Source organism: Motacilla alba, chromosome Z (assembly GCF_015832195.1).
Source record: "Motacilla alba alba isolate MOTALB_02 chromosome Z, Motacilla_alba_V1.0_pri, whole genome shotgun sequence".
Lineage (NCBI taxonomy): Eukaryota > Metazoa > Chordata > Aves > Passeriformes > Motacillidae > Motacilla > Motacilla alba.
In genome coordinates this window covers 27,669,885-27,693,028 of record NC_052046.1, presented here as the reverse complement: position 1 = coordinate 27,693,028, position 23,144 = coordinate 27,669,885, and the positions used below count along the sequence as shown (strand labels likewise).

Sequence of the window (23,144 nt, the reverse complement as noted above, 5' to 3'; positions counted from 1 at the left end):
TTTTTTATTTTTGCAAGCAAAACAAATGGTCTTACTTGGTTCCTGTGTAAGACCAGTGGACCCATGTTTTCAGAGCTGGACAGTTTTGGTTTCTACATTTGGAGGGAGTCCATAGTAGACTTAAAAGAAGGGCAACTAAATTTCAAAGGAATGGAGAAGCTGCTTTGCAAGGAGAGACTGAAAACGGTGGGAGCACTCACTGTGGAGAAGACCAAGGGGAAAATAGACCATGGTTTGCAACACCTTGAAAGCTGTAAGCCAAGTGGGTGCGGAACTGGTATTCACCAAAATTTACAAATACTAGTCTGGAGGGCACTTCCTCATTTGAAACAGATTGACCAATTTATATTAAGGTAATATTTCACAAAAGTAGAGATGATACTTTATGCTGCAGACACTGACTTTCTGAGATGTACTGCCAAAGGTGGTAGGCAGTACCAGCAAGTTCAAAAGAGATCCAGGAAAATTCATTGACATTTCCCTCATAAGAAGTAGTAAAAGAAGCAAGCAGTGCTATAGCATGGATGTAGAAACTGACCAGGCTCACCTGGTGTGCCTAAATTGTGTGCTCTTGCCAATTGCTGTAGTAACTCAGCCACAAAAGATAATGAACTCTTCTGAGTCTGTTTGGTAGATTAAGTATTTCAGGTGCTATTATAAAAGCTTGCAGAGCTGGCATGTTGGCAGAATGCTTTTAGTTTGAAGGTGGTACAGCCCTTGACAGAAATTTTTTTTTTGCTAGTTTGCTCTTGGGGAATGCCTTTGCATTGCCAGGGTTGTGGTAGCTGTGAAGTGGTTGGGAAGAGCTGCATGACAGAGGCCTGTGGTCCTTTAGTAAAGAATAGATAACTTTCTGGAAGTGGTATCATCTGCTGGCAGCAATTTCAGGCTGTCACAAGTGAGAGAAAGCTTTGCTCAGTGTCTGGCGTGTATTCAGAAATGTGGAGTGATAGAGGTGGTGGTGTTCAATAAAAGGCTAGTGGATTTTATATAAGGACAGAGGTACAAGTATATTATTAGTTTGATATTTAGAAGGTGATTTTCTGATGTTAAAATAACAGAATATGACAATACATAAACACTGATGTAGGAACAAACTTTTTATCTCTGAGCTTATGATTCCTACTCTAACCTTCAAAGTCTGAAAGCTGAATTTCTGTTTTGGACTATGTATCATTGATTCAGATGTTGGTTTGTCACACACAAGGTGTTTCCTAATTTACGTACCCACTTGGGAACAATGACTCTTCTGTCCATTGAACTGGGTATGTCTTTGGTTTCTCTCTGGCATTGCCACTGAACACAGTGTCCATTGTCCATTCACTGCCTGGTCAGTTACTGTAGAGACCAGGAGCAGTGTGAGAGTGAAGTAAAAGTGTTTATTTTAGGAAGCTGATGCTCCTGCTTCCACAGAGGGGAAGTTAGTGTGCCAAACCCCTTTCCTATTCCTGCTGCTTTACTTGCATTATTAAATGACTACCCCATCTTTAGACAGAAGGTATGGTAGTGCTCTTTAGGTTTTAAGACTGAGGGGATGGGCCCTTACAAATGAGGCAGTCTTGTGTCAGCCACCTCTTCTCAAATCACGGTGCAAAGGTGCATATGGTGTGACTTGCTGCATGACATGGTGTCTGCACCTGCTCAAACATGTTTTGTCAGGTGGAGGAGGATGTGCCCATCATCCAGGCCAAAGTCTGTTGTTGTGGGGGGAAATCTAGTATTTAGTGAGTCACGTACGGTTAGACACTTTGCTTTTCTCTCCCTACAGTTGGTCCTTGCCCATCCTCCCAGGAAACATCATCCATCTTTAGCCTGGTTTGGAGTGGGAAGTAGTGCCTCTTGTCACCACAGTGACCTCGCTGCCCCGGCTGCCTGCCAGCGGGGCCGGATGTATTCCTGACCCCAGCCTGGAGCGGGGGCCGGGCCGAGAGGCGGGGTTTGAGTGACGAGTCGCTACGTGTGGTGCCTGGGTGCCCCCGAGGAGCCCGGCAGCGGCGCATCCTCTCCGGTACGCCTGAGGTGCGTCAGCGCCACCGACGCCATCGGGCCACCCCGCCGTGCCGCCTCACACGGCGGGGCCGGGCACCACGCCAGAGACAGTGCCCTCTGTGATGCCAACCAGCTCGGGAGCGCGCAGCGCTCTGCCAGGGAGCGGCTCCCGAATCCCGTGACACCGGCTCGGGAGGGCGGAGTGCATGCGCATGGCCGCATCGGCCCCGCCCCCCTCGCGCGATACTGTGCTGCGCGGGGCCGACGGCGCGCGCCGGAAGGGCGGCGGTGCGCGTGCGCGCCGGCCGTGCCCGCGGGCGCAGTAGGGCGCGGGGGATGTCGGCCACGTGCGCCGTGTCCCGGAAAACGCCGCTTCCAAGGCCGCGTCCCCAGGGCGAGAGGGAGCCGCCCGCCAAGGTGATGCGCAGGGGGCCGCGACGGGGCCGCGAGGAGGAGCGGGAGCAGCTGCCGTGGCCGGGAGCGAGCGCGAGCGGCATGGGCGCGGAGGCCGAGGCGGAGCGGGCGGCACCGCTGAGCGACGAACGGCGGAGGCGGCAGCCTCTAGAGCCGAGGGTGCCGACGACGGCGTCGGCCAGGGCGGTGGAGGAGGAGGAACGTCTGGAGCGAGAACATTTTCGGAGGATCATCAACGCTTTCCGATATTACGGGTAATTGAGGCCAGCCCTCTGGGCGTGGGGCCCTGCGGGGGTCCCTCCGTTCGCCGAGCGGCCGCCGCAGGGCTCGCAGCTGCCCCGCGGCCCCCGAGCGGGGCGCTCTTGGTGCGCGTTGTGCGGCACCTCCCGGTCTGCGCTCCGTGTGCCGCGCTCTGCTGGCCGCGCCATGCGGGGCCCCGAGTCGGCAAAGGGCTTCTGCACCACTTTCCTTTCGAGCTACGCGCAAAGTCGCCTTGATATCTGTTAGTTAGAAAGCATAAAAGAAAGCATCAAACCTGAAAAGAGTGTCTTGAGGTCTCTTAGGAGATAAAATGCTCTGAGACGCTGTACAGCTTACAAAACAATAGAATCTCCAGCTGGCAAAGAAATGCAAAATGGTGTTTCGATTATGGGTGGGAATTTTTGAAAGACTTTTTATTTTGCAGAAGAGATAAGACCTATTGTTAGGGATTATGGATGCCGTTTTTAATAACATCTGTTGAGTGAGAATTTGCTAGCTCCATAGAAGTGAGCCAGGCGTGGTGGGGACACCACGGTGGGGAAGATTAAACCAGGGGACACCTGGTTTTAGGACTGAATCCGTTTTAGTAGACGAGGAAGCAAGTTACTCGCATTGCAAGGTAGCCTGGGAGCCTGGCTGGAAAAGTTCAGCCAGGAAAAGTGTTTTGGTAAACCGTTTCCTGTTTCTAGGTTTGGGAAGCAGGTTTGTACTTCAGCTAAGGAAGCCCCATCATGCGGCTCTTTACTATGTGCTGGACCCTCTTTTGTCAATGTAGCACAGGCATAATCTGTACATGGTAGTGAGGTTCTTGGTAGGAGTGGGTGATGCTTATATAGTTTCTTCTCTTTGAGGTTTGTCCATGTAAGTTTCATTTGTCTGCCAGGACAAGTGTTTGAGCAGGAGGTTGGTCTGAATGAGGCATTGATGTCTCTTCCAAAGTGAATTCTCTAATTGAGTTTGGCCATAGTGAAGACTTAGTTAAAAGTATCTAATACCGATTGCTACTAATGCAATTCCGACCTGTAATTTATTTGTATTAGTGGTGTAATTACACCCTCAGGCCTTAGAAGCTGGGAATATCTTTCTTAGTCTTCTGCTGAACTGTCTGTTTGGGTTGCTTTTGAATGCTTGTTTCAGTAAAAACATAAGAAAAGGATGTGATTCAGATTTCCAGTATAGAAATTCAATGAAATTACCTCTGTCTCAAAGAAATAATTTTAAATTTAGGTGAAATTACATATCTTGATACTTAATAAATGGAATTTTTGTTTTCTCATACAGATATTTCCAGTTAACTTGGAAACATCTGTTTGAATAAGACAGTAGCACACTCTCAGATGAGTCCAGATCTTGTTCTTGTCTTCTAGACATAAAATGAGATAACTTCATTATTTGTTGTTTTTCTGATTTCAGTTACTCGTTCTGCTAGATGGTTGTAATTTAGCATGAAAGGGTGGAGAATAAGGTTCAAAAGTTTTTTTGCTGATAAAATTTCAGGAAGATGTTTTTGAGCTAAGCTGATGTGCTTTATGTAGAGCATCTGCTTATTCTTTCTCTTGTTTTTTTTTCTGTTTCTTGTCCTTGAATGTAATTTTAAACCAGTGTAGCTATTGCAGTGAACAAGCCCTTCTCAGTAACATGTGAATGAGATATTACCTGGTCAAATTTCAAGAATGAGGTTGTAACTAAAAACACCAGGAATTGCAGCTGTCTCTTATAATGGCTAGTTTTTTCAGCTTTGTGGTGCTGTATGCTGACACAAGATTTGGGAAACTTCAGTATGACTTGACCAGCTAAAATCACTTGGTAGTCAAAAGGGTCAGTATCTCTTATTGGATTATCTCTCTAGAGTAGTCATGACTGTGCTTCACTTCTATACTTCTGTCGGTTTAGACAGAAATCAAATCTAGCAAATCTCGGAAGAGTCACCATTTTTATCAAACTTTTATCACCAAATTATTTTAGCTTGCATCAGTCACATGATCATTTTCACAGTACTTATGAGGAATATGCTGTTAAAAGAAGGTAGCTTAGTATCTTAGTGTGGCTGCCCGAACTCTGGTATGGTCCAGCCGAGACTTTTACAGTTCTCCTGAAAGCCATGGATTTTAAGGATCCCACTTCCCACTCCACATCTTGTTATTTCTGTAACTGAAGCTTACCACTGCATTCACATTAATGAAATTTAAATTGGATTTGTGAAACAAACTTGAAAGATGGTTGGTTGTTAAATTTTATAGATCCGTGTGTTAAGATAGTGATCACCTGCTCTGGAAATGAGTAAGGAAGAAAGGGTAGTCCTCTGAAACTGGAATGTGTTAAATAGAGTGGTAAGGTAGAACTAGAGCTTAAAAGAATTTTTGCCTTAAAATTCTAGAAAACTTTCACTTTCTGTGTATAAAAAAATGAATAATTGTAATTGGAGTACCATAGAGTAAACTATTTACATGTCTGTATTGCTTCTAAATATTTAAAACTTTTACTTTTTAGAACGAATATGCATGAACGAGTGAACAGAACAGAGAGGCAGTTTAAGTCTCTCCCGGCTAACCAGCAGAGTCTTCTTCCTCAATTTCTCCCTCACCTTGACAAGATTCGGAAGTGCATTGATCATAATCAAGAAATACTACAAACCATTGTGAATGACTGTGTTCATATGTTTGAAAATAAGGAATATGGAGAAGATGTATGTTAAAATGGACTTTTTTCTTGCTCCAAAATTGAATTCTATATGCTTTGGGATTTTCTACATTTGTTATTAATACCTGAAAACTACAACTTTCTTTTCTTTTCTTTTGCCTTCCTTGTTTTATCGTTTCTTGTTTGCTCACACTTTTCTCACTCTTTGCCTTTTACATTTTGCAGAGCTGATGCTTAATGAAGCTGTTTGTTGTTAGTTCTGTTAGTTACACTTATGAAAACTAACTGTGAATCTGGCAAATCATTGTAAAAAAACTAACCATGAATCTGGCAAATTATTGTTTTCATTCCAGAGTTCTAGCTTTACCCTGGTTACATTTTAAAGTTATTTTTTCTGTTAACTATATAGAATATAAGTGGTATTTTCTGCCTTCATATAGGTTCTTATATGTTACATCATTATAAGTCGGTTGCTATTCTAGATTGTAAGTATTTTTAATGTTGTTATTTATAAGCACTTTTTTACTACTTGACCTACTTTCTGCCCAAAAAAATTACACCAGGATTTAAAGGACTGATAGAGATGGAAACTGAAGTCCTCCTTTGATACAAGCAAGATACAGTAATGGGCAGCTCTAACGTAAGCTTCTCGGTTTTGCCTTACTAGTGTCTAAAGGGATCCTTTTTTCAGGGTATGCAGTTCAGCGTCTGCACTGGCTAGGCCCTGATCCTTTCCTGAACAGGGACTACCAATTGTGCTTTGCTATGTATTGTTTGTTTGATATGGAAACTGGACTTTTGAATGCCAAAGAGAGGCTAGCAAACTCAGTTAGTTTAGGATATTAAGGTGGATTTAAGCCCAGGTCCCTGGAGTAATGGGGAAGTGCTTTGTCAGCTGTTACTTCCAGCAGTTCTTGCAGCATGACCTTATTTATCTTCATAATTTGCTTTCCCCCCTGCAAGACTCAAGATACTCGGTATATTTGCCACTAACTTTTTTTTTCTCTCCACTTTATTCAGGGAACTGGGAAGATTACACCGGCTTCAACATTTGACATGGATAAATTAAAGTCTACATTGAAACAATTTGTGAGAGACTGGAGTGAAGAGGGGAAGTCTGAGAGGGATTCCTGCTACCAGCCAATTATTAGTGAAATTATAAAGAACTTTCCAAAAGAAAGATGGTAATAGTGTCTTAAATCTTATATTTATGTGACTTACACTGTTGCACAAATTTAAACCAGAATTTATGGAGTAATGAAGAGCCTTGTTTCAAAAGTAGAGAATTTTTTATGAACTCAGTGGAATTTGTTTTTCAATCAAGAAAGTTTTTATTTCTAATACAAGATGTTGGAAAAGAGTATAATCATAAGTTTCACAAAGTAATACCAGGTAAACCAGTAATAATTTTTTGTTGTTGTTCTGCAGCTTGATGTAACAATATATGTAAATCTTTCAAGTAAGAGACTTCAGAAAGTTAACTCAGTTATGCTTAGTGAGGGAAAGTTTGCAGGTTAGGAGCTTCTCTCTCATGCTGCAAATGAAAAGAAGGACTCTGACAGCAGGAAGTAAGGCTTTTGCTCTTCATTATGGAAGGAAGGAGAAAAGCTTAACCTCTAGTGCAGTTGCAAGAATTTACTCTGAAAATAGTAAATTCTAACCTTGGTTTCAGACAGCTGTTCTAAGACAATTCTTAAAGCTTAGTTGCACGTGTGAGAGTAATTTTGTAAGTATTGCCTTGTTAACAGTGCCAAAATAGTCGTTGATGCAGGGATTGTAGGTAATTTAGGTAGAAGCATGCTATAAAGCTTCAGAAGGTTATAGTGCTGTGCTGTAAGAATTCCATGTTTATTGGTTCTGTCAATTAATCAACCAGTCATCTTAAAGTGCATTGTAGTTTAAACTTAGTAGTCTTTTACAGTGGGAAAATTTGAGAATTTTTATTCATAAATGTAACAGGCCACTACTTGAGTTTGATATAACAGGTTATTATTGTGGTGTTTTTTCTCTCTCAGCAATTATTAGTAATGCTCTTGTGTGACTTGGAAAGTCTCTTCCACTAGCCATCATTTAGTTTCATTAGTAAAGATGGTTTGTGGTGGAAGGACCTGGAGACCAGATGTTGTTTTTTTTTTTTGCCTTTGACTCACTTACCTAAAGATACATACACCTTTTGAAATGTTTTATCTGCAAGTGAACTTCCTGCAATTTTTCTAGTGCTAATAATGCCTTACATTAGAAAAAAATGAATTAAATACTGCAGGTATACTTCTGATGTGTGGATATGTAGGAAAACTCATGGTTAGTTTTGCAAGAGGTCATTCTAATCTCCAAAGCAGCAATTCAATTTTTTCTCTTGTCTGCTAGCTCTTAGTGGATTTTGGTTATGGTAGAAGTAGCTTATGTCAAATCTTAAGAGATTCATGACTGAGGCTGGAAAATCTTGACTTTTACATTTGTCATCAATGAGCTCTATTTCAAAACCTTCAGTTGATTTTAGCAAGCAACATGTAGTAATAGATGGGGTGAATCTGAAGTTGATAGCTTTGTGCTTCTTTACAGGGAATTCTCGTGGTTGTTGTCGGACAAAACTAATATAGCAGAGCATTGCTCCCTATTGTGGTAGCTCTGAAGTACCATTTGAGTTTTATTTTGTCTCTGCTGAAGTCTCAGTACATCACTGTACGGATCAGATATCTCTACTGCAAGTCTGAGTTTGTCAAACAGCGTTTTTTTAATTTCTAAAATGTGTATTGATTAAGTTGTCATTGTGGAGCTGTTGTAGCACTTAGGTAAAACCTTTTCTCTATTCACATATTGTTAGCTACTATGTCACCTCATTCATTTTTCCTGATTACGGGAGGCTCTTCTGGTTAGCTGTACTTTTCTTTTTGAGGTAAGAAGCAGAGTCATGTACTATAAAGCTTAACTGGTAGTCCCATTTCACCCTTGTGCAAGAAATAACTTGCCTTGCAGGGTTTGCTAGATGGTAAGTTTGGGTTTTTTATACAAATTTTATACAAATTCTTTACTCTCCAGTGACAGCACCGGAGAGAATGGCATGCACCTGAAGGGGGAAGTTTAGGTTAGGTATCTGGAAAAAATTCTTCACCCAGAGGATGGTTGAGCACTGGAACAGGCTCTTCAGGAAGCTAGTCACAGCACCAAGCCTGTCTGAGTTCCAGAAGTGTTTGGACAATGTTTTTAGGCACATGGTGTGACTCTTGGAGTGTTCTGCATAGGGCCAGGAGCTGGACTTTTACCCTGACAGATCTATTCTAGCTTGGCATATTCTGTGATTCAGTGATCTTGGAGTGGACAAGTTTTTTCAGTTTGAAGGGATTGACGGGGCCTGAACTGACCACAGTGAGTCTCTCTGTTGCTTATAGTGGGAGAGGACGGACCATAGACTCTAAAGTGTGAAAGAAAGCAGCATGTAAATGAACGTCAGAATGTAGCTTTGTATTACTTTAGAGTTTCCTTTTTTAGCACAGAGCACTAAAGTCTCCTGAAAGAATGAAAAGAAGGTGCAAGAGAAAAACTGCTCTGGGTGAAAAAAATTACTTTTTTCTAAACGTATTTTGTGTCGAAAATTATAAATAATTTTAAACTGTCAGTTCCAGTCACCTTTTACTTTTTAACAGGAATGGCAGTACTCATCAAATTTGTAATACTCAATGGAATGGTACATTCAGTTTCTAGATAACAATTTGTCGATGTTATTAATTCGATATATTGGAATCATGTGAAAATGGAGTTTAAATGTATGAAACTACTGAAATATGTTTCACTCCGTGCTTGCACACCTTATAGCATCGCCGTTTGCAAGATTGACACGTATGGCTTCAGGTGGTATGCAAATAGCAGGAAAAGCAGTGAAGTGTTGTATATGCTTGCTGTTTGGGAGGTAGAAATAGTGCAAGCAATGGTTGAAAGCAGCTGTAAAGCAGAATAGTTGTTTAGTAGGTGCTACTTATCATGTGTTTCAGTCTAGTCTTCTGATTAGGCTGTAATCTAAAGGTAAATTAAATGGCAAAAGCTGTTGCTGCCTCTCTCTGCTTAGCACCTTTACACAGAATCTGTTAGCAGAGTCAACAAAGCAGTTTTGAATAAATCCCTGAGATCAGGACTTCCTGATCAACTGACAGATTTCTTGCATTCTTCATGTTGAAATTTGTTTCAGCTTGCAGGAGCTCTGTACTAATTAAGTTTCTTGGATTAGAATAAACCTACTTGCTGTAGGAGAAAATAGTAAAACATAGATACATTTTTATTTCTTTATCTGTGTATTTATTGAAGTGTTTTTATAGGGAAGTATTAAGTTGAAAATCTAAAGAAGCATACTCATAAATTTTTTTTTGCTTCCCCTTTTCCCTTTTTTTCAATCATCTTGGTTTCCTTTCACTTCTAATGTTGCTCTTCTTGCTTAGGTCAAACAATGTAAAGATCATCAGCTTGTCCATAAGAAATCTGTGAAATGATTAACTTTTTTGTTAATTATCGATTCATGGCCAGAACCAATATACTTAGGTATTTTTTCCAGTTTTCTCATTAACTAGGCCTCTAGAATGAACTATAACTTGAAATTCATCAATATCATACTGTCCAGCTATCAAATATATTTTCCAAAATGCTGACCGAGCAGCCCAAAAGAAATTGCCAGAGTTTAGTTTCCTTTTAATACGAAAAACAGCTTATTAGTCCTAAGCCTGAGCTTGACTATACTTCTTGAGTGTGCTCAGTCACATTTATAGTTGAGTTGAAATTTCTGCTTTATTTGAATTTTATTTGACTTTATATGAAATACATTTGTCCTTGCAGTTCTTTATACTTAGCCTAAACTGCTTTACACATTGGATTTAAAAGCAAATAGATTGTCAGTGTTACTGCGTCACTCAGTAGCAGGTCTTTAAATGAAAATATGTAAAGCTCAGCTGCCAAGTTCAGAGAATTGCTCTTCAAATGATTGTGCTGTTTAACATTTGTCTTTAAAAAAAATCACCAACAATATGATTGAAATAAAATTACAAAATATGGAATGCTGAGAATTGGATCTGTTTATTATCTAAATTTACAGACCTCATAAACACTAGGAAAGGAGTCCCACAGTATGTCCTTGTGCTGGTATTTCCACTGATCAGAAGCCCATCTCTGTGAGATATGTATTTATTACTTCATTTGATAAATTGAACTGCTCTTTTTAGTTTATGAAAATGAGGATTGTGTTTGATCAGATGCTCTCATTTTTATTTTGTGGAGCATGTTTACCCCTTCAGAACCATTACTTTTTTTTACAACATGATAGACATGAAATAAGCCTCTATTTTTATCATGTTTAATTCCCCATTTTAAAAAGGACATCTTAAAAAAATTAAAATCTTCATTAATACCAGTAGTCTTCTGAAAGCTGAAAATATATCACACTGAAACATGCAGTGTGAAAAGGGCATGAAAGATTTGTTTCTGATATTTCTCCACTTTTTTTTTTTTTAAAGAGGTTTCTTCAGTTTCAGTAGTTGAGCTGAATAATACTGTGCAGCCCTCTTCTCTGTTGCTTGGCCAGCACCTTTCCCCACACCTGTCAGATTAATAGGCTGATGCTGCTTCCCTCTTGGCCCACAGGTATTCATTCAGTGGGTACTTGTTGGATACTCAGTTATGTTCCTAACCGCTGCTAGATGTGTGTTGTGAAAATCCTGTCCTTGCTGGCTGGTTCGAGGGTAGGTTTCCTTGTGGATCACTTTGAGTTATTATGTTACCACAGTTGTTGGGGATTTTTTTAGCTAACTTTGTAACTGCTGTATTCACGCAACAACCAGAGAAAAGCCTCTTTTCTGGCCTCTTAAAGGACTGTAGCCATTAAAAAAGCAGTTTCTGTGCAATTAAAGATTTTTAGCTATTATAAGGATTCAAAATTCAACATAATTCATTAACCGTTTGTCACAAACAGTTCAATTCTTGAAAAAAGTGCTAAGACTTTTTTTTCTAATAAGGGGACACTATAAACAGTGAGTTTGCCACATATATAATTTCTCAGTCTATAAATTCAAAAATATGCTCTCAGTTAATGTCAATGTTAGTGGACTGAGATTTGATTATATTGTATTTTATTAGATGTGCTTTTTTGCTGAAATGAAGTTGGTGGCCAAGAGCATTCTCCAGCAACTGATACGAAGAGTCATGATAAAAATTAAATTGCTGACAAATTTCGAGACTTTAATCTCTTAATAAAGGTGCAAACGAAAGTGCAGTAAAGTCTGCTCTAGAAAATGAGAATAGAAAAATATTTTCTAAGAGAGAATGGGAAATTTTGTTTAAAGCTGAAAAAACTTTATATTGTGAAAAGATGAAGACAACTACAGGCAATTTAAAATTAACTCACTTGACTGATAGAGATTTTTTCTGGTTTTAGGGTGCATAAAAGTGCAGATTTCAAAATGTGCATATACCTACATATCAGTTAGCTACCAGGTTGCTTCAAGAAAAGACTTGTAATCAATATGTTGTAATCCTGAAATTGGTTTATGGTTTATCATCCCATATATCACAGAAGTGTCACACGGGGGTGCTAAAATCTGTGTAGAGCCTAGTCTAAGTATTTCTTAAATAACTGAAATTGTAAGGAAATGGAGAATAGATTAGGTTAAAAAATCCATTTGGAATAATGGTGTACCATTATGAATAAGAAAAGCTGTAAGCTTTTCTGGCTTCTACCAGAAAGCACATTTTCTTCTTCCTTCTCACGGTTCCCTATTTTCAAAAATTTCATATTGAGCATGTAGTTTTCTCCTGAAGTATTTTTTTCAGTAGGACTTTCTGCTAACTTCTGGTTTCCCCTGTAGAAGAGAGGTAATGGGGACTGTTGCTTCACAGGAGTGCTCTTAAGTAATAGCAGAGTCTTGATTTCCAGCTTCTTGTTAAGTCAGAAAAAGAGCCTGGATGTATAATGGAATGGAAATGAATGGGATGATTTTCCACTTCAGAGACTTCACTAACTAGATGATAAAATCAAAACTCAGAAGGCAGTGTTAAAACTGCTTTGTTAGATTGTGTGGCCTTTAGAACAGAATAATACATTTGGTTTTGGGTAATAGTGTTCAGAAATGTACAGCTTTTGGGATTTATGTAACCTTTAATCGTCTTCATGCTTGTACAGCATCCTTACTTTTTTGAACCCTATTTGGTATTCTGAATTTTTAAGTAGTCAAAGGCTTTGCGTTTTAGTGCCTTTTATCCTTTGGAACTGCTGGTCTGGCCTCCTTCATGCACTTGCATACACATGTATTTTTTTGTCTCTGAAGGTGATGTGCAAAACAATGTTGGGAGGTGTGTGAATATTCATACTTTGGTATATGAAATCCTGAGCTCTTGAAGTAATGTTTTTGACTGGAAACTGAAAGACTGTTTCCTTTTAGATTAAGTATCTTCCGTTTTGCATGCGAGTGATTTCTGTTTTATGAGTGAAGGTTTGATTGCGTTGTGGTGGAAGTGTGACAGTTAGAATATGTATGTATTTCCTTTTCTGCCTCCAAGAGGAGCAATTCTCCTTTTTGAGATTCTTAGTTCTGCAGTTGCTAAGTTGCTGCACTTGGGAGAGATTTTAAGTATGTCAATGAACACACTGCTGGATGTTTTCTGGTTGTCTTCAACTTGGTGCCTAGTTATGGGTAAACGATTAAGAGAGCTGCAATGTACTATTTAGGAAACATGTCACTGAAGTACTTTGGGGAAACCGGTGAGCAGCATATGAAGAACCTGCCATTGCTGGAACAGTCACTACTTTAAGGTTTTTACATTCTGAATTGTTAATCAGATTATGGAGATTTTAAATTTTCATTTCTTATGTCAAAATACTTGGAATTTGTTTTTTTTTTCCTTGCAAGGTAACAAAAATATGTCTAGAATACTTTCTGATTATCAGTGGGGCTTAAAGAAAAATACATTTTGCTATATGATAATATTCTTCAATCTTCAATTCTCTTGAGAAATTTTTGGCTGGGTAACTGTAGAACTTCTAAGGAAAAGAAATTGTGTATAGCATTTATGCTCTGTATTCTGAATGAGGGTCGTATGTTCTTTTGAGTAATTTCTGTAAATCATTTTGACTGTACAATTAACCAATCTGATTAGAGCAGGCTCAGTTTCATTTAAAAGTGAAAGTCATACAGGAAGCCTAATACAGTATCTAAGTATGCGGTGGGAAAAATGTTTCGCTGGACCTCTAAGTTGTGTTAAGGGGTATCAGATAAAGACTTAACTATTATTTTTGTTCTGTTGCAGGGATTTCTCCAAAGTTAATATCCTGGTACCTGGTGCTGGGCTAGGTAGATTGGCGTGGGAAATAGCTATGCTCGGTTATGCTTGCCAAGGAAATGAATGGAGCCTCTTTATGCTCTTTTCTTCTAACTTTGTACTCAACAGGTATATAGCTTATGTTTTACTTGCTGAATAAAACGTAGAGAGGCAAAATTATAAATGAGAGAAATCTGAATATATACGTCTCTATATAAAGAATAGATTTATAAGCTGTACTATAAGGCACGCATACTCACTTTTTAGAATGCTTTAAGGAAAAAAAGTCTTAGGGATAAATGGGGAAGGAAGTATTGTATCTGACTCATTAAAATTACAGGAAGCATAGCTTTCAAGTTATGAGATTTAAAATCTTTATACAACAAACTTCCTGCAAATTTTTGATTAGGTTTTATGATTTATTTCACATCTGTTTCTGTAAAATGGGTACCTATCTTACTATTACTGAATATGGGCTAGTAAATATGTCCGTGTTATTTAGTGGTGGTGATTATTAACAGACGATACCTGTTTAAAAAAAAAAAGTATCACCTTCCATAGTAAAATTTTAGGCACTGTTTTGACAAGAAAAACAATAATTGAAGCATGCTGAGCAAGAGGCTAAGAGTTAATAGTTCCACAGTTATACTCAGATAATAAATTTAAAGGTAGTAAACTTCATGTTACAGTTTTTACTTAAAATGACATTTCTGTATTTGGTATTCTGCCACTTGCATTGGAATTACTGTTTTCTAAATGACTTTGTAAGGGAAGAAAAAAGGCAGCACATGCAACTGTTCTGTTAAGAAAGAGTGCGAAAGCTACAGGTGGGCAAGTATTGAAAGAGGTCTGGAGGGTGTTTTGGGGGTGTGGGGAGGGAGGGCAATTAGTCCAAGTTCACAAAGGCAGAATTTGACAGTTCCTTCATCAGTCTGAAATTATACACCTTTGCTTAAAATACCCAAACTATTGGCTTTTTTTCTGTATTACCATATTGTTTTGGAGACTGTTTTATAGACTGATTATCCACAGCGCACTCTGATGCTCTTGCATCTCACACAGGTTACTGTTCAAAAATGGGGAAAACACTGCATGGTGCCTGCTGAGTATCTGTGTATAGCAGTAGTGCTCCCTGTGATGATAATGGATGTTTACTGAAAGTTCATTTGTTCTTTTTTTTTCTTGCATTATCCTCAAGTGATTCATTTGGTGGTGAAATTGTATATTACACTTGATCTGACTGATGTCTTTTACCTGCTACATACTCTCATGCTTTGGAATTTCAAAGCAGCATAAAAGCTTTAATTTCCCATTTTTTGGAGCACTGGTCAGCTGTCACAGAGGTTAGTTAACTTCACCCCTACCCTCTGATGACATGCTTCCTTGAATAGAGTCTTTGCCTATATGTGAAATTATCCTGAAGATTCATGCTTTACTAACGGTAGTAATTTTAGCATCTAATGTTCATACAGTGTTTCCTATGCAGGAATGTAGTGTTCGTGTAGGATATTTAGCAAAGAGGTGTATATGCATTAAACTTGCTAACAGTATGAGATTTTGGACAGGAAAATTTAGTGTTGTGTAACTGCTGTGGTATTTGTGTTTGCTGGACAAGTTATCAGTTATATTGTTAGCATGGAAGAGAATACTGCCAGCATGACTGAGCAGCAGTCAATTTAGTTGAAGTCCAAGCATCCCTTTCTGCCAGATGTAACAGTGGGCTTGATGTAACCTTCTGTTATGAAGGTTTTAGGGACTTGAAGATTCTTTCAGTTTAGTCTGAAGTAGCTGTCCGTGATTAGCCATCTGAAATGCACATTTGCTTTTCTGAAACTGGAAGACACAGCAGTGATCCATATAAGCTGAAGATAATACCTAAAGAAGAGTGGTCAGAAAAAAAGAATTTGCCAGTGAGTTCTTAACTGTAGTCTCGATTTAATTTATACTTATTCTTAGTTGATAAAAGCATGAGGATTTTGCTCATCTGTGCTTACAGTTTTAGAGCTTTACCTTATTTCTCTGATTGTGGTTTGTATTTAGGAAGACAAAGTACTGTTTTGAATGTCAAGCATTGCTACAGTAGGCTCCTAGATGTGGTACACTGGCTTAATGTTTCTGTGTGCAAAGTAGTATTTGCTGATTTTCACACATTTTTTAAAAACCTTTCATATCGCTGAAATCGTGAACTTAAGTTACACTTGATAAAACTGCGTGGTATGGTATATAGACTGTGTGTCACAGTGTAACTGTGGTCACTGTAAATACCCGAAATTATTTAGAGTTTGTTATTCTGTTGAGGAAACACTAATTTGAGAATAAAGTGACCCTAGACTAGTTAACGTGCAGTGGCTCCAAGGCTGCTTCAGTCATTCTATGGGACACTTTGCTTTCCCTTGTGTGCCTAAGGTTTTTACATGGTTTTTCTTCTTTACTTTTTGGAAAGAATATAATTTTAGATAAATCTTGACACTTGGAGGAGACTGCTGGTTGTGTTAGTTGCATGTCCATTAATGCCTTAGGATGAAAACAGTTTAAGTTACATTTTTATATGTATACCAGTGGTGAGTAGTGAGATTTGACCTACCCATTTTTTTCAAAAACTGTCCTTTAAGCTGAATGTTGAGCAGTGAATACCCCGCCCCTATGGAAAATAATGAAGTATGTCACACTTAAATATGTTAGATGTTTTTAATAGAATGTGTATTACACATCTTTTGTTGTAAGAATGTTGCCAAGGACTGGAGTAAAAATTATTGAAACTGAAAATTGAGGTTTTCAAGTTTGTATATGAAAGAGATTGCTATTTTCTATTAAATTGGAACTGTTTCAAAGTCTGTGTGAACAATGAACTCCTTTTAATTGCTGTTGTAGTGGTTAGGGGGCTTTTTTGTTGTTTCATTTTGGATTTGCTTTTTTTAACTAACTGCATATGTCTGGTATTTATTTATACATGAAGAAAGTCGTTGAATGCTGTATACTGCTGCTCAAGTTTTAATTTTTAACTGATAAAATGAAATACAGATATGACATGGAGAAGGTAAAAAATATTATTTCAAACACTTTATCACAAATGTATTCTAATCATCAGCCAAAAGAGTGCCCTTTCTATAACCAGTAGATTGCTTGAAGTTTATGAAATGCTTGATGATATGTATTTTGTGGGACAGATGTGTCCTCTGTTGTCCTTGAAAGAAAATGTTTTTTCATTTTTTAATTACAAACTAATTTTACAGGATGGTGGGGAAAGCTTCCTGTTATACTTAAATGCTGTGTTTTATAACTTTTTAAAATATGAGTTGATTTAGTTAGTCATGTCAATCCAGAAACTCTTTTACAAAGACATCTTTACTTAGCATGATTGCAAAGATCCAGGTGTTACAAACTTAAAATGACAACAAATTTAAAATCACCATTATTGTGCTAATTCAAAATGCTGCTTATTTATATTTTTAATTCTTAAAGCATCTTTTCAGTTAGCATCTGAAAAATGCTTTTGTTTAGCTGTGCTTCTAAACTTCCTATGCTTATGGCTCAGAAAAGTCTAGAATGATAACAAATGTTCCCTAAAAAAGTCATGGAACTATTGTTACTTTCTGTTTGTTTGTTTGTTGGTTTTGGGGTAGGTTTTTTTGTTTTGTTTTGTTTTGTTTTGGGGTAGGTTGTTTTGTTTTGTTTTGTTTTGGGGGTTTTTTTTGTATTTTTAATAGGAAGAGAGATGATCCAGGAAGTCTCAGCTTTATGGAATATAGCAAATTACAAACTTCATTAATCATACAAAATAAGTATATGTGTTTTCTTCTTGGTATTCTCTGCCAAGAATTTTATTATTTCTCAGAAGTTGTAGAAAATTACAAGAAGTCATAAAAGAAAATTCTAAAACTGGAAAAGGCAATTCCTTTGTAGTAGTGATTTTGTCAGATTAAAATTAGTTTTTTGATTACTACTTTATCATGGGTGGTCCAAAGTGTTGTAAACTGTATTAAATTTTCTGGCAAATATGGAGCTGTTATAAGAACTTCTATATTTCCAGATTCTAGATAAGCAATTAGTTGAAACAAATTTTGCTGGTTTTCATATTTTGCAGATGCTCTCAAATTAATTCATGTAAGCTTTATCCCTGGATTCATCAATTTAGCAATAACAGAAGATCTGCTGATCAGATACGACCAATTTATTTCCCAGATGTTGATCCTCACAGTCTTCCTTCTGGGTCAAACTTCTCTATGACAGCAGGGGATTTTCAGGAAATTTATTCTGAGTGCAGTGAGTAAATGCAAACTTCTAGGCTATCCATGTAACTTTACAGACTTCCAGAGTATTTGGGACAGATTGTAAAGAGAATGGAAGTGTATCTACCAGTATTAAGTATAAAGAACTAGCTGTAGTGAGATTCTCATACTCAGAATATTTCTCCAGCTGTATCAATATGTTTATAGTTCTTACTCCAAATCAGCTTTTCTTCCTAGTTATAGCAAATGTGGACACCTCCTTGTCTAACAGATCTTGCAGGAGCCTTCCCCACAGCTGCTTAATTTTTTGAAGATTCTGTCTTTAACAGTAGAACATCCAAGACTGGCATAAATTAAGACTTCTAATATTTTTTATTTACTGAACTTAAAACTTTTGCTATTTCAAGAATACCTGTTTAGAGAAAAACAGGGAGACTCATGCTTTAAAAGGTAGACTTCAAAAATTCCTGCTTGTTAAAAACAGCTGGGGAGATATTGAAATACTGAGTAAAATGTTTTAAAGCTGAGTGACTTCTGAAAGTACTCTTTACTGTGCAGACTTGTATTGTTCTAGATACTAACTAGGGAGGCTTAAAATGATTGGGGATTTTTGCAGTTGCATTTTTAACAGTTGTCATAATGAAATTTATAGGACAGGTGGGTAATAGCACACTTGGGGCTTCATTTGTATAGAATGTGTTAGAAAATTTATATTTTACAGAATGTAATATATATAATTGTATATAATGTATGAACAGTTTTGTTAAGTAAACAAGTAGTAAATATATGTAATATTGTGGTGTGTGTATGTGTACATATGCACACATGAATACACGCCAAATGAACCCAAAGTTAACAGTTTTTAATGTAAACCAAAATACTTTACTTGCAAACAAAATGAAGAGTCTTCAGCTGCTGTTAGTTGAAGATGATTCTGAGGGTATCAACAAATACCAGGGTTAAATGATGAACTTTTACAGAATTAAAAGCATTGAAACTAATCTTTGTATACTTTGCTCTTTTTGTGCAGATACGTGGGACTGCGTAGCAACTTGCTTTTTCATAGATACAGCACATAATGTTATTGATTATATTGATACTATATGGAAAATACTAAAGCCTGGAGGAATATGGATAAATGTAGGCAAGTGTGACCAGCTGCTCTTTTTGGCTTGTTTTTGATCATATACTTGAGAAGTGCATGCAAATAATTATGCAGCTAGAAACTGTACAGCTAGAAAAATACAGGGCTTGGAAATTATCTCAGAAGTTATCAAAATATGTTCAGAGTTTTGGTAGTTACAATCAAGTCAACACTGTGGTTTTTAAATAGGCAAGTAAATCTTACTGTGGCAGGTTTTGCATTCATGCATCAAATGTTTGTTTTTTGACAAATGTGTATTCTGTGATGATCTTTGCTATTTTTAAGAAAATGTAACTTTAATAGACATCCTTACTTTTTTTGTTTTTTGTTTTTTTTTTCCCAAAGTCCGATTGGTACTCTGCCTTGAAGCAGAAGTTTTGGGAATGCGATTTGATTGGAGTCTTCCATGGTGAAAGAATGTTAGACAAGACCCAGGCATTAAACATTACACATAGTAAAAACTGGTCAGTCACTGGTCGATTGGCTGCTCTCTCAGTCCCAGCCGGTCAGAGTGCTAGCAGAGCTCCTAGGTTGACTTAAATATTCTGAGCTATAGAGACAGCAGTGATGCTTGACTGAAGAAATTTTAAGATACAGAAAACAAAATCTGGTAGGAAATGTTGCAAGTTTTTGAATAAGAGCTAAAGTAATTAGTATTCATTGGTATTCATTATAAGATTCATATTCAAGTAACAGCAATATGTTCTTTTATCAATATTTATAGAATCATAGAATGGTTTGGCTTGGAAGAGATCTTAAATATGATCTAGTTCCAACCCTCCCTGGGCAGGAAACCTTCCATGTTTTTGAGTATGTGAATCTGGATATAAGTGTTTGTTGCACTATCAGTGTGTACTTTTGACTTTTAACACATATTTTGTCTTTTTGGTAGCCATTTCTGTTGTATCTTTGTACTTCAGGTCCTCTCCTTTACCATTTTGAAAACTTGGGAAATGAACTTTCCATAGAATTAAGCTACGAGGATATAAAAAATGTTATCCTGCAATATGGATTCCATATAGAGGTAAGAAAATAGTGTAGTTTGCAGTAAGCAGTATTGTTATGAATCAGACAGACTGCTTTGATTAAACCACCATGAATTTCATTCTGTATTTTGGCAGATAGTAATGACTTCTAGGAGTATTATGTATCTTACAAATTACCTGCTTTTCTCATTTTATAAGTTATAGATGAGCCTCATAATCAAATAACAATATAGCATTTTCTTGTATAGTTCGTGTACAGAAGGTGTCTTGAAAACTGCTGCTTTGTTTTCAGGTGGAGAAAGAATCTGTACTGTCAACTTACACTGTGAATGAGCTCTCCATGATGAAATACTACTATGAATGTGTGTTGTTTGTGGTGAGAAAACCAGAATAGTAGTGGTTTGAATAGGTTAATGAGAAAATAATGTTGGCTTGAAAGCTAGAAACGAGAATAAAATCATCTGGTGATGTATGGACACAACCTCAAATCAGTGGTGCCTTCTTGTTCCTAAGAGGATATAGATAGTGTCTATTTTCTTAATATCTCTATTGCTATTCACACATATACTATGCCATGGATATTCACAATACACTTGTGAAAGATTAAATGTTCACATGGACTGTCTTTGTGCTTTGGAATGCATTAAATATAAAAGCAAAAGTGTTTTCTTGAGAACTAAATTTAATATTTGCCATAACTAGGCTAATTCTCTGCTAATGCTGTCTCATTTTTCATAGATTTATAGTTCTTTTTTTTTCCTACTTGATATTAGGAATGCATGGAGGTGCTTACTGTACTAGCTATATCACTTTTAGAGAAGTGTTTGTAAATGTATACTTAAATTATGAAGTCTGAAATGGTTGGGAAGTGGTAAAATTATTCTTGAACAGATAAATTAGTCACCTGAACTGTTAGAGCATTTCCTGTGCAACTGAAGTAAAGTAGGATATTATACAAATTCTGATCTTTGACTGTACCTCTGTTAAAGGTTTAATCATAAACTACAACCGATAGGAAATTAGAAATGCTACATGAAAGCAGAATACTGAGTGAAGAAAAAGCAGACTATCACAGAGAAGCAGTATGTTAACCTCAGTTCAGGAAAACACCAGTCTTGATTGATCTTAATGTTGGAACTGTGAAATGTGTTAGATACTTTGCTTCTTGAAATAACATTGATTATGTGTCATCTTCTACTGTTTAAGCCAGAACTTTTAAAGTTGATAAACATAGCTGAGTTATCCATGCCGCATGTAGGTAGTACAACAAAAAAAAAATACCTGTCAGAGCAGTGAAGTTACATGTAAATATGTGCAATAACCTAATTACTGAGCCAGGATATGCAGGCCAAATGGTAGACAATTTTCTTGTAACTTAACTTTGCCCTTGTGACTTCTTGGTTCCTCCTACTAATGTGTTTTTTTTTTCCTAACAGATGTGGCTTAGGTGAATATTTATTCTACAAGTCATGATACTATACAAGAGGCTGTATGTATGTATGAGATTGTATGTGACAAGTCGTGTTACATACAATCTCATGTCACTTTGAAGTTATGTAAGAAATGAGAAAAACCTTAATTAACAGTCACTAGTATGAGATGAGGTGTCATGTTAGGCATTCTGTTTGTGTAATATATTGATTACCTCAAGTGCCATTTGAATGCATTTTCAAAAATACGTTTAAAATATAAAACCATTATGATGAGGGCTGATTTTATTTTTTTTCTTCTTTGGCTAAAAGGACACTGGTCAGTATGTTGTTTGTTTCTGATTATTTTTTGTCCTGTCTTTCATGGCGATGTCCTAATCACATCTCTTTAGTAGATCTGTTACTGGCTTTTCAATTTTTCTAATCAAGGCCAGAAATTTGTGCCTTTATTCTTAAATTGAAAATCTGCAAGGAGGGAAAGTAAGCTTTTTTAAAAAAATATTTTCAACACTGCGTAAGAGAGCGCATGCTTGTATATGTTTCAGTATTATGCTCCTTTCTGCTCAGAATCCTGATTGAGAACAGAGGCTTCTGCTCTAGAGAAGCTTTAAAGTTTGGTTTTAACTACTCTTCTTTGAACTCTCTTATTTCTGAAAGTGCATGAACTGTCAAAGTTCTTCTCTGTTCCAAGGGAGATAAGTTTAAAGATTAAACACTGCTATTCAAGAAATAATTTGAAAATAATAGTCCTTGTGTGGCTAAAAGTAAAAAACCACATGCTTTAATTTCCACATCATACCATTTAATTTTTAAGAAAATTTGTGTTTCTTTGCTTTCATTACACTTTTCTTAGGTAGAATATGATTAGCAATTCACTTGATTTTCAAGGTTGTTGAAATAAGACAGAGGTTAGCTGAATGTCAGTTAAGCTGATGCTGAGAGTAGCGTATCTGACTGTAATACTACCCAGTTACTGCCCCTTCCATAGTCTGTAACTTGAAATGTGGTGTTCTGTTTTTCAAAAAAAAAAAAGTAGTGGAACTCTTTATTTATGGTTGAGTGTAAATATCCTATGTCATGGTAGTTTTTCCCGTACCACTCCATGTTGTCATAGGTGCCATTTTTGTATGTTCTCTGAAAATACTTTTACATATGGTATAATACAGTAATGTGCTTTTATTTCTGATCTAGAAAATGCTGGTGGTTTTTTTTTTTTTTTTCTAGAGCTTTCTGCTTTTAAATTGCAACAGTCACATAAAGAATTGGAAGCAAAATTATCTTGTGAATGAGCTGTTAGTAGTGTTTTATCTTCAGTCCCATTTAAGAGTTCTTAGAATTTGCCACTTGTACTGTAATGCACAGGGATAATTGTGTATTATAGAATTTGATCATTGTTTTATTTAGTTTTCTGTGCAGGGGGAAATGCTCAAGGGTGTTCATCAGCTAAGACTGTTTATTTTAGGTCAGTATTAAACTAGACATGGTAACAAGTGTAAAATAAAATCCTCCATAATCTTCAGTGTAAAACTTCTTTATATGGAGTTTGATAAATGTAAAACATCCTTTTTTTTATGTGTTATGTTCTAAAATTGGTTGCAAAGATGGTAAGAATGGGAAGTTTCATGTCTGTGTGTGAACTTCCCACAGTTTTAAGTGTGTGTAATGGACTGGGGTTTTTGGATATTAAAACTTGCTCTAAGGCTTGATGTCTCGCGTGTTTGGTTCCATCCTTCACGGTGGGGTGAGGCTTTGGCTGTGA

The 23,144-nt window shown here is 37.2% G+C and overlaps 1 protein-coding gene across 2 annotated transcripts; it reads left to right on the top strand.

Annotated features, from left to right (window-relative positions):
- The first annotated feature begins 2,171 nt into the window (after positions 1-2,171).
- Positions 2,172-23,091, top strand: CARNMT1 (carnosine N-methyltransferase 1). 2 transcript variants are annotated; one of them, XR_005255215.1, is made up of 8 exons: positions 2,172-2,657; positions 5,155-5,350; positions 6,325-6,488; positions 13,585-13,725; positions 17,681-17,859; positions 18,856-18,965; positions 19,890-19,993; positions 20,248-23,091. XR_005255215.1 is itself a non-coding variant. In XM_038123972.1 (8 exons), the coding sequence occupies exons 1-8, from the start codon at positions 2,326-2,328 to the stop codon at positions 20,347-20,349; spliced, it is 1,332 nt and encodes a 443-aa protein (XP_037979900.1). In that variant the 5' UTR covers positions 2,172-2,325; the 3' UTR covers positions 20,350-23,091. The 2 variants fall into 2 exon arrangements, 1 of the variants encoding a protein (XP_037979900.1); XM_038123972.1 differs by having other exon boundaries at positions 18,856-18,969.
- The last annotated feature ends 53 nt before the right edge of the window (positions 23,092-23,144 follow it).

What these genes read in the sequence shown, in the direction of transcription:
- CARNMT1 (XM_038123972.1), top strand. Translation starts at nt 2,326, where the DNA reads ATGTCGGCCACGTGCGCCGTGTCCCGGAAAACGCCGCTTCCAAGGCCG. An exon ending in AACTTTCCAAAAGAAAGATG is followed by an intron (nt 6,489 to 13,584) that starts GTAATAGTGTCT and finishes GTTCTGTTGCAG; the next exon opens with GGATTTCTCCAAAGTTAATA. An exon ending in AATATGGATTCCATATAGAG is followed by an intron (nt 19,994 to 20,247) that starts GTAAGAAAATAG and finishes CTTTGTTTTCAG; the next exon opens with GTGGAGAAAGAATCTGTACT.